Here is a 14,220-nt window from a genome sequence, read left to right as displayed (position 1 = left end):
GGTGCCTGGAATTTCTGCCGTGCACGAGATCCCTGTTGGCTGTAATAAACCCCAGCTATACCTTGCTACTTGTTTGGACCTTGCGTTCTTTTGGGCTGGAAAGAAGCTGGGCCTTCCATGAGTTCTGCACCCTCTTGACTCCAAGCAAAAGGCTCTGCCTGCCTGGGGGTCCAACCCTAACAAGGGCGCATCTGATACAGCTTGGAAATACAAGGCTATATCATTGGGTGGAATATATCAATCTATGTCGAGGGGGGCCAGGCACCACAGGAATATGGATTATGTGGGCAGTGTGCCAGCGGGTGTGTCAGGTGTTGGGCATGTACGCAGGAGATTTGAGTGGAGACCATTTGTCAATGGGGCGGGATTAGGATGATCGCATATGTGTGACCATTGTTCTTCCATGTCATTCGCCCAAACTACATCCTTTGTTGGGGGAATGTGAACTAGCCCATCGCAGTAAGGTACAGCGTTTAGCCAAAAGGAGACAGTCGTACAAATGTACACACACTAGCCAAAGAGGAGTGGGAGATGTGGACAGGCAGAGTACGGGCACAGGGGTCAACAATCTTACAGATCATTTCGGACAATATTGCACATACATCATTCCGGAATGGCTTGAGTCGGGGACAATCCCATATCATATGGAAATACCTGGCGTTGGAGGAACAGACAGCGTGGGCATGCCCCAGTACCCTCCTTGGAGAGCAGATGGAGTCGACCTGGGGTGTAGTGATACTGGTGCAATACCTTTAGCTGTATCAGTCTGAAATCGGGAGTTATATGACACTGTTTGGCATATATTAATCCTCATATGGCGCCAGGTGTGGGAGCTCTAGGAGAGAGCCGCCATCTTGGTCGCCGGGCAACAACGCCTCCAAGTTTGTATGATTTTTATTCCAATCTCATAAGTTTGCTTTACTATAGCGAGAGGTCTTAATCAAAATTAATCCAGGATTCAGGAAGCGGCACCCAATTAATACCTCTAAAAAAGTCTAAGTTTAGGTCTTCAAATTATTTTTTATATATTCTTTTTTTACACACCCACCCATTTCCGTTTTGTAATTATTCCCCAGTTTATTCAGAAGCGGGCACTCCACAGACATCCTTGATTTCACATTATTACCCCCCCCCCACACTCTTTAAGTAATTGAGTACTTAAAGAAATAATCCCCAACTCGAGCCTTAAGTACTCTATGGGGGTTGTTGGTGGCAGATTTAAAGCCTTGCGCCAAAATAGAACCTCCAATACATTTAAACACCCGGTATCCTTTTCATGCCTCTGTATGCATGATCAATCCTCCTCCCGTTACCCTGCCCCCCCCCCCACTATTGGGCTCCCACTGGCCACACCAACTGCACCCTGTCCCTTGTCAATAGCGTCAAAGGGTCTTTTGGTATGCAGCATCCTAGCGGGAGGACAGTCCTTTTGTGAAGGTGTGCCCTGGATTCCTGTTCACAGGACAGCTTCCTGTAGAGTTGTTTTCTCACTGCCCTGAAAGGAACAAAGCGGCAACCCCCAAGCCTACAGTCTTGCTGGGAGCAGCAGAGACCACTTGGCTAGCGGGGGGAGAAAAAGGGGGAGGGAATACACAGCAAAGCTGGGCTCAAAGAGCTGACACATTTGCAATAACAAATTAATGTGGCTAGGATAATTATGAGAGATATTAGCCACCATACCTTAAACTCTGGTATGTATGATATTTCATGTTTACAACAGTCATCAAAATAGCAACTCTTAGTTATGTATTTCTTGGAACAACGGGTACGGGTCTTAAACACAGCCCCTATGCTGCAAAGACTTGGCTGACACTGCAGCTTCCAACGGTGAATCTGTGACCACCCCCTGAACCTGCTCTGTGCCACTGGAGGGCAGGTGTTGCAGATCAGGGTACTGATCCAGCAGGATACAGGTGTACACTATGGGTTGGCATGGAAAGGGGAGGGGGGGGAATTAAGCAGATTACCCTATAATGTGGAATTTGCAGCATCAAATAATAGCAAATAAAAGTCTAAGGCTTTTATACCCTTGTACAAATGGCAATTTCTCACAGCATTACAGTATTATCACTGTGGTGGATTCTTTTAAAATTATTTGGCAAATTGATTTTAATGACGCTGGAAAAATGGTTCGAGGAGCATAGTATTTTAATTAACCACAAATGGTCCTTCATAGGGGCTTGGAACAGGATCTACAAGGCCTTAATCTAGATTATATTGCTTCTAGTAATTTTATGGAGCATTTATGATCCTACAGGATGCAGCCAATGGAAAAATTAGCTCTAGTCCTAGGGTGCATTGGGACACCTAAAAGATTGCTAGCTATCTGAATGGAGTTGCATTCCCAGAATAAGGCAATGGTTAGATTTGGAAGAGAAGGAGTGTCCTCTCCTTTTTATCTCAAAAAGAGCACAACAGTGGTGCATTCCCACCTCCCTTAATCTATAGACTAACTCACTACCCCTTTTTATGTGCCCATACTGGACACAAAAAATGAATTATTTCAGTTCCAGCATATGCCGATTACCGTACCTCTTACAAGAAGACACACCAAGAGTTGCCTGAGCTCTTGGCCAATTTTTCCACATTGCACTCGGGAACTTCACGTGGCAGTAGATGTGGAGCTTCTGGTTACAGGTTCTATATTGGTTCTATGTTGGTCTGCTGTTCGTTCAGAGTGCATACATCAGGTGTTCAAAGTTTGTTGAGGTTCTCTAGGCCACCAGGGAACGAGTGAACATTGGAAGGGGTGGGGGGGGGGGGTCTATGGCTTCAATATAAACGGACTTAGTATGTTCAGATTGCAAATGTAGTCCAGCTTGATGCATTAATGTAAATCATTGTCAGATGAAAAATATTCAGATTTGTAATTAATGCATTACGGGTGGGAAACAGTACAATTGATTTCCATTTAAAAGCTGTGTGCTCAAACATTAACTGCCTAAATTGGTGTGGGCTCATGAGTTTTAAGAACCACAAAGGGCGACTTGCATAAACAATCCAATTAAATATTGCGTAAAACCTATGCAGACAGCCCCACTCTACTTACATGCATGCAGGAGTCTCTTCTGACAGGAGATACCGACAAGTACCGGAAAAGCAAAAGTGCTTGTAGAGATCGGGGCAACTGGAAAACATCTGCTCAAAGGTGGAATTTGATGCCTGTTCAGCTGCAATAGGAAAGATTAATGTAAGTGCTATTTTCCTCGGAACAAGAGAAAATAGGGCACTAGACGTGGCGTACTCCATGGCATTACTTTCTTGGTTCAGAGTGTAATCACAAGTGGAATGTGTGGATTTTCAAACCAGAATTGTTGGAACCATTTCATCTTCTGACTTTGTTATACCCTTCAAGGTCTATGGCCCAGACAGCGTTTATATATTCTAATATTCTAATAGCCTATGAAAGAGAAGATTTAAATTTCATTCTACAAGTAGAATGCCAAAGACAATTTCGTAACAATCCTTTAAAATGTCGAAGGATTAATAAAAGCGGTCACAAGGGTCAGTTTGAAAACAAAATAATGCTGGAAAAATTATTCTTTGGACAGTCAGTCGAATACAATCCTCAAATGGGATCCGCCAAAGCGTGGGTGGGGTTCAAAAGGTCTGGCAGAAATAATGTCAGACCACAAATGAAAAATCATTTGCGCCCATTTGAATCTGACAGTTTTGCATTAAGCGTGCATGCTGGCCAGAAATGCACACTCTTAGACAGTCTTCACCAACTGCATCATAGGAAATAATAGATTACACACATAGGTACACATTTTCATAATTGTTTGTTTTGGTTAAGCTAAGGTGAAACAAATCAACGTAACAAAACAGTTGAAAAGTAACAATTTGGAAGTTACACCACCTGGTCTCCGAGCCCTCCTCCCATTTAACAGCCGATGAGTGAGCACACTGAAATCTATATCACCCTGACGGCCATGACTTGTTGCAAAATTGCTCAGAGCATGGCCTTGGAGCCATGCATCGTAGTCACCCTCCTACCCCCGGATATAATGGGCCAGTTGGTACATTACATCCGTTAGCATGCAGTACAAATACTTATACAAAGCTCATTCTAGGACTTGAAATTAGCCAAGGAAGTTATTTGACCGGTAGATCGCTCAGCGGCAACGTGTTGACCTTACAAGCTAGACGACATGAAGCAACACAGGTTCGATCCCCCGGGTCGGCGCTTGGAAACCTCTGGGTATTTAAGCGCGTTATAAATACACAAAAAAGAAAAAAAAACAATTACGCAAATAAAAAACAAACAATTCCTGTAACAGCGCTTCGCTGCCCGCAGGCTGTGTGAGCGCTTTAAAAATGCAAAAAAAAAAAAAACCTGCAATAACCTTTATGGCATTGGTGTGGTCCTTGTGCATATGGGCTGCCAAGAAAGGTGGAGGGGTGGGCTCAGAGTCAAGGTGATGGGCAACGCACCAGGCGAGGCTTGGTAACCTGTGCCCCATGGCAGCCAGAGAGGGGGAGGAGCAACCCAACAAATGGGCCAGTGCTGCCCCACCAAACTACAAAGTCGATGCGCAGTCGCCAGGAAACAGGGCAGGGCAAGGTGTCCTCCTCCCACAGCGATGCAAAGCACCAGGGCCCCCAAAGACAGGAAGTAGGCGGGGGCATAAGGTGCAATTTGTTGTCGGTATCCACCAGCCAGGGGGCTGGCACCACAGCCCCCCACCACACAGAAGGACCCAGGGGATAGCCCCTGGGTCCAATACAAGGAGCTGCTTTGGCAGCAGAAAACAGAACCAGTTTGTGGACCCAAACACAAGGGAGTTCACTGTGTTCTCAGCGTCTCCCTTTTTTCTTTACAAAAAGTTGGCGGTGCACTCAGCGTCTTGTTTTTCTCCCCCCTCACTTGAACATTGTCCTGTTCAAATATCCAGTGCAGTGCAGCAAGAGCGGTCGGCGGCGAAAGACAAACAGCAGGCGGTTGTTTCAGGGAACCCACCCAAAATAAAAAAAAAAAAAAGACATTGGCGTACAAAGCGGGCATTTTAGCTGTATACAAAAAAACTTGAAGTAAGCCGACACAGAGCAACGGCAGGAAGCGATACCGCACACATGTAAAATTGAAACGTATTTTTGTAATATATGCACTTGCGCAATTGGTCAATTGCAACGCTAGGGCAAAACAAGTTAAGGCGCACATAATTTCAGGAGTACGAGTTATTCATGGGTAAACCGCACAGACAAAACAGAAGTCTGGTGACACAACGGGCACGGTTTAAACGAGTCGGAGCAGTCACAGCAAAATAATAAACAAGGGAATTTTCCCCTTTTAAGCACAATTTAAGATGCATACGCAGCAGAATGAAAACATTAGATAATACAAACAATTTAATAAAACATTTTCTCAAATTAAGTGGGAAATGATTTTCCAAGCAAGAAAAGCCAGGCTTCACGCGCTCAGGCACGCGACTCATGTTTTCGATGTGCGACATATCACACTCCATGTGAATGAAATTACGAAAACAGTAGCAAACATTGCGAATTTTTTTTAGGGAGAAAGAATGTCAACCTGAGAAAAACCGGCTGTGTTTCTGGTCACAAGCACGTGACAATAGGGTGCACCCCACAGTCAATGGATTTTTTAACAAACTTAGGAAACCAAGTTATAACAGTACCCTGCTACAGGGCACACCACAACACTTACCTTTACGGGTAGCGAAACACGTTGGCCGCACACAGGCTGCGCTCCGATGTACATCTCCGGCCTCTGCACTGGGTTTCAGAGCCAAAGACCCGAAAAAGAAGCCTGCATCAGACGAGGCAGGCGCTACCATCCACCCTGCCAAAACCACACAAGCACACACCAAAGCAGCACACATCACCTAAGGACCAGCACCAAGTGCATACCATGATCATGCACAACACCCTTACCAGCGACGCACGCTAGGAGAACAAGAAAGAACCAGCATCAACATCTGCCAAGATAACACAAGCAACAGACACCAAAGCAAACCAGTACCCGGAGCAGCACAGCGAGCAGAACACCCATTTTGGACAACCAGGCAGAGCCTGCTCATGTAGGATTCAAATCCCGGCAGGGTCAAATGCAGCTTTTCATCCTTCCGAGGGCGATAAATGAACACCACACACCATGGGTAATAAACAGCACTCAGATGCCTGAGGGATTGTAGCGCTATAGATGCAAAACTAGTGCTATAGATGCAAAACTATTGACTGCAAAACTATTGACATCGGCCCAACCCTACCAGCTTTTGACACGGATCCGGACAATAAGTATGGGGCAATGGGCAAGAGAACAAAGGCACACGGCGGACTGCCCACAGCGACCGGCAAAGACAAGACAGCCAAGGACAGCTACACAACTCAATCGCTCCAGCTCCACAGAGACACTGCAGCTGGCACAGAAATAACGAAGGGTCTTAACATGGATAAACAAATTTCTGCATGTTTGGAAGCAGGACAACACGGAGCATAACAAGATTGTCAGGCGCAGGTTGGTGCACAATCTTCATCAAGAAGGGGGGGGGCACCACCATCTACAGTATGCCCATTTGAGCAAGCTGGAAGCATACAATGTCATCAAAACTAACAAACTCCCTGAAAACTGTTAGAGACGGATTAAGCAAAAATGACTGAGTACAAAGCGATATTTTTTTAAAACCAAGACAAATCACACACGAGTCAAGTTTTGCGTTTCACGAGTACAACAATCTTGTTTAACCATGCCCATGAAACGGTTTTTACAGCTACACACAAGTACCCTGCCAAGGGGGACAACAAGACATAGAACAGGCTCACCTAACAAACTTGATAAGAACCCCAAACAGTCAGCAAAGATGGCAGAAGCGCTCAATTTTGTACATCCGGACAGAACCTGCTGATGCAGTTTTTCCAAACCCGGCCGAGCCAACACACAAGCTATATGCGAATCAGCACCAGCCAGAAACAGATGGCCATAAAAGGAGAACCCATAATAAAAGGAGAACCCATAGAAAAGGATCTCCAACTAAAAGCAGCTATCCAAACGGAGCTTGCCAAACATTTCTGTGTGCTCAGAATAAACAGAACCCTGAAACGGGGTTCAAAACACCACCTCACAACTAAGGAAAATCCATACCCGGGGGAACAAGTTGTAACACTATTGAGTTAGTGTAACAGAATTTTCCACAGGCCGGAATGGGGCGACTACAATACGGCGAAAGAGGACAAAGGGGTTCGGGACACCGGGTGCTAGCAGTAAGAAGCCATGTGAAGAAGGGGAGACAGCACGAAAGAAACACCACTGCAAGGTAGGTAAAAGGGAACTCACTGGGGGGACCAGAAGACACGATTTCTCAAACATACCGACGGTCCAACAGCCAGCCAGGGGCCCAAAGAAACACACCAGTCAGGTAGCACAGCAAGCAGAGCGTTGGCATCTATACATCCCCTCAGAGATGGTGGTTCCAGTGTCCAGTCTGGGCAGTACCAAACACAGCCCACCAGCCTTTAAAAATAATATTTTTTATCCAACGCATATTGTAAACACGCACAGAAAAGCAGGGCCGGGCCTTTAGCACAACAAGCAGAGCACTCCTTTTAACATTGGCCCTGAGCTTGCTGGTGCAGTTTTTCAAACCCTGGCAGGGCCAAACTCAGCCTTTTACCTCTCCAAGGTAAAGAATCGGCACCACACGTCAGGGGTAATAATAATACAGCACTCAGAGATTCAAGGGACACAATTTAAAGTTTAGCAGGACCAAGACCCAGCAGTTGCCCATGGTACTCGCACCTACAGCACACATACCAAAGTTAAAGCCGAGATTATAACAATCCCGAAACTAGGGTGTCAACAAACAAGAAGCGTTCCAGACCGCTGGGATTTCCCGCAACATGCAGATAGTACACAAGTTGATGACCAGTTATTCCCAGCGGTTAGAGGTGGCAAACCACAGCAAGGGTGGAACAGTTTTTGAGCCACCCAAGGAAAACCCGGAAGCACGTTTCCTGGCAGCTGATTAAAACAGTCACAGATACGAGCCTATCCAACCGAGACGGAGGAAGAAGCAGCATCAACACAAGAAAGCAGGACAAGCTAGCACAAATTTGGGGCTAGAATAAAAGCCCAGGCTTGCCACAAAGGGCAGCCAAGGTAACAGAAAGGGCGATATATCTCTAAACATGGTCACCACCCTCCCAAATGGTACAGAACAGAAAAGAGGGGGGAAAACCCAAGAGGTATCGGAACAAATAAGAGAATAAGGTGCAAGTATTTAAACACAAAGAAAGGCCATAACATGTGAAAAATCACAAGTCAGGTAGATAGTACATCAGGATGCTAGAGAATAGGGTGACACAGCTCACAAGGCAGCAAAAAATACTCAAATAAAATACGAGCAAGAAATAAAGTAAACAAAAGGCCAACAACCGAGGGCTGGGGCCGGAAAACTACAAGTAGCTCTGAACCTGAAAACGGTTCTATAAAAATAATAAGCAGTGGGGAAAAGCACCACACAGCACAAAATAACAGGCCAACGCCCGAGGGCCGGTAGCACTGAACGTGAATGCAGGTGCTAAAAATGTTAACAAGCAATTATGAAAAGCAGGGGTGGCCCGTCCCATAGGAAACCCGAAAATGTTACAACAGGTTACCACATCTCAGGTCGCAAGGGGGATGTATCTCACTTTTATAAGAGAAAGGATTTTTAGTTTGCTGGAAATTTATACCAGGGCCCATTTTTTGTTTGCAGTTCATCCCGGGTGGTAAAACACCACGCAGCACAAGAAAACAGGCCAACGCTGCAAAGGGCCGGGGCCAAAAAGAAGCTAATAGCAGGGTAACCGAAACGGCTTGGAAATATGAGCTATACTGTTAAGCAGGGGTAGCGCGGGCGCTCCCCAGGAACAGACGCAAACACTCGGCTCTAGGTGGGAACTGAAGTAATAAAACAAAACCAACCTTGCAGCGAATACAGGGTAGAAACCTACACCACAGCAGATGGGCTAGAAGGCCCCTCCGAGCAGGGCTATACGCAAGTACTACTTCAAGTAGATGAAGGGGGACTAGAACCATTTAAGACCGCGAGCGGTCATAGCGGGAACCATCTCACCCAAGGGGTAGCCAAGGTCTAATTTTCTTAAACAATCTGGTTTTGATTGTTTTACTAAAAAGAAACAAACTTGCCGTACAAGGGGAAATAAGAGGCTAGCATAAGACGTTGGGCCGCACATAACTACAAGCCAGCAATGTGCGGGGAAATAGCAGGAGATGCACCCCGTTAATGATAAAACCAGGTAATGACAAAACCTTTACAGGGGCCAGTACCAGGCATGGTCAAGGGACTAGCCCAAACTAATGGAACAGACAATTCAGCTAGGAAAAAACTAGTACCAACATTTGGGGGAACCTGGACAGCCGGTAACCCATCCAGGTCGTGACAGCACAGGCCAGAGGGGGTACCCTCGGGACACGATGCCCAAAAGTACAGCATACTATGGTTACTGTAATTATGATTATCTTTGTTATGACCATATACAACAGCCTTTTATTGCCAACACTTATCCAATGTCTCACGTACTACCTGGAGAGGGGCGTTGGGGGTGGTGAGCATGGGGCACATTGTCACCCAGGTCATGTTACCACTCTACCTGTATATGGATCCACTGGTTATGAGCTTTCAAACACTTGTCTACATTTTAAAGTTTGTTGCACTAACCTCCCCTTCATCTAAGGTTTCCAGGGTGTTGCAATATCTCACTCCACCTGTAGTACTATAGTTCTTTTTCGTTTTCGGTTCACAGACAAATTCCATATTACCAGTAGGTTTCCAAGCTACACAGTTGACTTTTCCTCCATTATTGGTCTATAGCTCACTTACTGTAGCCTCTGGCCACTTGGCGAATAGGAACCAGCGCGAGAGTACTTGCAGTACATTAGGTATATATGTGAAACTGTATGTATGTTCAGGGTTGGCTCCAGCCCCATAACACTTGGTTGGTTGAAATTTTGGCCCATGGTCGGTGTACTGGCGATTGTGAAATGTGACCAACCCCACCCATTTTCCCGGCACAGGGGTGGACCAGGGTCCGGCCCTGTGCTATCTGCATAGGCGATTTCACGAGATTGCCGATTTAGCAAGTTTTCAAAAATGGGAAGTTGTGACAAAATAAAACAGACAAGACTATAGCAGACCCCACACGTGCAGGTCAGCTACAGACCCGTGCAACGTCAGATGGTACCACTAGTTGTCTGCATCTTGCACAAGCAATGGCAAAGCCAAAAGTTTGGCCATTCATGCAGTTATGGGATAGGCATTTGCTAGGCACGGATATAATGGTATTACAAGGTCTCAATATTGCAACAGCTGGAAACTGGGCAATTTAACCGGGAAGTGGCAAATGCTTCTCGAATACCTCAAGCCAAAACTGTTGGCTTTTGCAATGGATTTTTTTTAACAGGATTCCAGTGCATGGAAGAAATACAAAGTAGCTGAAGGCACACTTGGTCAACACATTTTTACTAGACCAGTAGCCATTTACAACTACAATCAGGCCACCAACTCTCAGCAGACTGCTTATTAAAATCATTGGCAGGCTAAAGTTTAATGTTCCTGCTTGGAAAAGGGAGCTCAAAAAGATCCTAGGAGGATGTGGTTAGGGCAGGGAGAGACAGGTGGAGGGTGGAATTGGCCATTGGTGGGTGGATTAATTAACCACTCATCAATGGGTGAGTAATCAATCAAACACCCAAAGGCTTGGTGTCCCTCACATGTCCTCTGCCTCCTACATGTACTTGTTTCGGCTTTTAGGTGGTGCTTAAGCACTACCTCAGAGCCCAAACTAAAGGTATGTGTGATTCTCCACCCCTCGGCCATTGTTCTCACGAGATTTTATAGCAAGAGCTTCACACAAGAAAGCAAACAAAGTACAGTTAGCACTTTAAAATCTTTTCATGAGAAATGACAATGCAGGAGATCAATTGAATACATAATTTCTACTCACAAAAAGACGAAAAGCCATTAAGTATTTTATCCCCAAGGCCCCAAAATGTGCCGAAATGCTACTCGATCTCCCCACATCCACCCTGAAAACAAACTACCTCAAACCTCCCTTCCAATATTATCAACCATGGTCCTATTCCGGTGAGGATTTGCACGAGCACTAGTAGGTGAATGGTGACACAAGGGTATAAGATATGCAAGATGGCTGCCGTCTAAGTTAGACACGCTCCTCTGAGCTCCGTCCGAGCGGGAGATCTAACGGTGTAATTAGCAGCCCTGTTAAGCCGTCCAACCAGAAGGAATCAGACGTGATTGCTGCCAGGCTCGGGGAAGACTTGCCGCGTGCGCCGGAATGCAGCACGGACCGAGCCGTAGGTCCCACACGGTCAAGCCACCCAGCCCAAAAGCCCGCCAAAGGCCAATACCTCGGCCGTGGCGGGTTTGGTGGGGAGAGTCTCCATCTGCGGCCCCTGGTGCTGGGCTGCCTTGCGGCTGCTCTCCCCGGTGCGGCTGCGGGCCCTGATTTGCCCCCCCCCCTCTGCCTTGAAGTGTGGCGCGGCGGTTCAGGGAGCTCTCTGGGTGGGCGGACAGCGTCCTGCCGGTGGCCGGCCCCTTGAGGGGCTGAGGTGGGCGGCCCTGCTGTTTGCTGCCGCGGGCCTGGGCTCCGCGGTCCCATCATCCCCCTACCCGGTGGTGGAACGGCCCGGGGGGGGGGGGGTGCGGTCCAGGGCCGTGGAAGCGGATCGTGGCCGCCGCTGGGCCGTGGGCAGACCCCCGGAACCATGAGGAGTGATTGTGGCAGCCGCGCTCACGATCCGGCTGAAAAGTAAGGAGAAGGGGGCGTGGGGGCAATGAAAGGAGCAGAACATCCGTTGGGGCCTGGGGACCAACGCCCCCCGCCCCAACACCCCGCATAGATCGGGCCCAAACAAGGCCCCCCCCGATGCGCTGGACATCCTCGAAGGGGCGCTGCTGGCCTCTTCCCCCATCCTGCCACAGCGAGCTGGCAACTGAGAGCCCGACCAGAAGGTAGTTGGTGAGGCCAGAATTTGGTGCTCTCCAGCGGGAGCACCGCGGGCCATTTACAGGGATATCAGAACTTCTGGAAGCAGGAGGCAAACCCCCCCCCCCCCCGCTTCTCTGCAGCGGCCTTCGGCCCGACGAAGTGTTGTATCCCGCCGAGCATGCTGGAGCCTCCCCGCAGCCCCTCTGCGAGCACCGCCCCTGCGGTCCGCCTCTGTGGTTCTGGCGGCCCAATGGGATACATAAAGCCGCAGAGGCGGACTCGCTCCCGCTGCGCAACCTGCCGCACACCACCACCCATTGACTATGCGGCGTGGGCTGGGGGGCCACTGCTGGACGCTGTGAGACACACGGGCACAGCCGCCCTAACGGCTTGGGACCCCCCCCCCCACAAACTGATGTTAGCATATCCCCTGGGATGCCCCTGCGTCCCTCTAGCCGCGTAGCCCATCTTTGCTCCCCAGCTGCCCTCACCTGCATCATCTTCGCTGGGGCTTCACTTCAGGGAAGACGACCCTCGCCCCACCACCCTGCTTCAGCACCCTAGGGGCACCCCCAGACAACGACACGGACAGCTAGACCCAGGTGGACACCCCGGGCCCGCCAAAGTGGGAAGTGCTGCATGATATTGGATTCAGGGACGCAACCAGGAGATCATCAGGGGCCCCCACCATATTGCCACAGAACACCCTCCTTGGCACCGCTGGGGGGCTGTTTTAAGAAGATTGAAGGAGCAAAGCACACAGGTGGCCGCGGAATCTGGCCCTGGGGACCATCTGTATCCCGCAACAAGTGCAACAAACAATAGGGTCTAGCTTACCACACAGCGTGTTGTGCTAACTGCAGCGGACCCTGGGGGGGATACAGGGCGGATCTACCCCTCTGTAAAATTGCACAAGTGGCTAGCAGGCAACAGGTATTCTAACATCTGAGGCTACTGTGCAAACGTGCAACCAGTAATCGGCCCGGGCCGTCGCGGGAGCGCACCTGGGCCCCTCCTCCCCCTTCTCTATCCCCCTCGAGCCACAGATCCAGATACTCACAGGCTCCCAACAGGAGCCCACCCAGGCTGCCGCGGGTCACCAGAAGCATACAGTAACAGCAGCATAGGCCCGGGCAGAGGCGGGTGCGCGCCTGGGCCCTCCAGGCCCGCCACAGCTCCCCCACAGTGCACACCACGACGGGGACTGTGGCACCTTATAACTCAACATTAAGGGCCACATTGGGCTAAGGCTGCCCCCCAGTGGGACCGAGCTGACGCGTGAGCGCACCTGGCCCCCTTCTTTATACACCAGTGGCCACAACAGAAAAGCCAGACATAGCAGCATTTGAAGGCGGAGAGGGAGTGGGTCCGGTCACGAGGAGGGCCCCCCCCACTTCTAGAATCTTTCACAACAGGATAACCTACAACTGGGTCCCGGACATCATTTCAAATCGGCAAGCGACGAACAACGACCTGGGAACTCCCGGCTGGGACGTCATCCCCCGAGGGAAGGAGAGGCCATCAGATCAATGCCCACCCCCGAGCTAGATTTAGCAACCACACCAAGTAACCACAAGACAGCTCCAATTGTGAGTACGCTACCCCAACAGCGACTCCGCAGTACGAGTACCCCACATCTTGTGACCGGTGCCCCCTACACTACACCCCGCTAACCAGCCCCAGATTGGTGTTTGGGATCACTACCATACCCGATCACACGGAAATCCGCTGGAAAACATAATCGGATGGAGCCATCTCCTAGCAGAGACCCACGAAAACAAGTGTTAGGAGGCCCACACAGAGTCTCAACGAGGAGTGAACCTGATGCCCGGGATTAAAGGGAAAACTCCCCACACAAGAACCAAAACACCGGCGAAAAACCAAACTCGTCTGCTAGAAAGCTGCTGGAACACAACACAAGAAAGCGCCCCATCCCCCCCCACGCCCCCGAAGAACCTCCAGACCAGGGAGAATCGACGATGCCTAACAATTCTAACATGGCTATAAATAAGGAAGAACTACTTGCCTTAGGGGCATGGAATCCAGGATAACAAACACGCTCCAGACCCAACTGGAAACTGGAAACAATGAAAGAAGAGCTGAAGACGTCCCTGAAAGAGGTACGACAAGAGATAGACGAACTTGGAGGCAGAGTGGACACTCGAAAATGGACTCTCACATATGGCAGAGGAAGCAAAACAATACAATGGCCTACTAGACCAAGTTGCCAGAGCTACAAATAACCTAGAGATC

General features: G+C 48.9%; 1 protein-coding gene across 6 annotated transcripts in view; it reads right to left on the bottom strand.

The window, feature by feature from the left end:
* LOC138472517 (protransforming growth factor alpha-like) overlaps window positions 1-14,220 on the bottom strand; it is a 528,662-nt gene that overhangs the window by 82,876 nt on the left and 431,566 nt on the right. For all 6 annotated transcript variants that reach the window (XM_069610741.1, XM_069610740.1, XM_069610742.1 and 3 more), the window contains one exon: window positions 3,050-3,170. In XM_069610741.1, the coding sequence (XP_069466842.1) occupies window positions 3,050-3,170 (121 nt within the window). The remainder of the gene's footprint in view (window positions 1-3,049; window positions 3,171-14,220) is intronic.

The sequence above is a fragment of the Ambystoma mexicanum genome, chromosome 8 (assembly GCF_040938575.1).
Source record: "Ambystoma mexicanum isolate Mex_15411 chromosome 8, UKY_AmexF1_1, whole genome shotgun sequence".
NCBI lineage: Eukaryota > Metazoa > Chordata > Amphibia > Caudata > Ambystomatidae > Ambystoma > Ambystoma mexicanum.
This window is presented reverse-complemented; position numbering and strand designations above follow the sequence as displayed.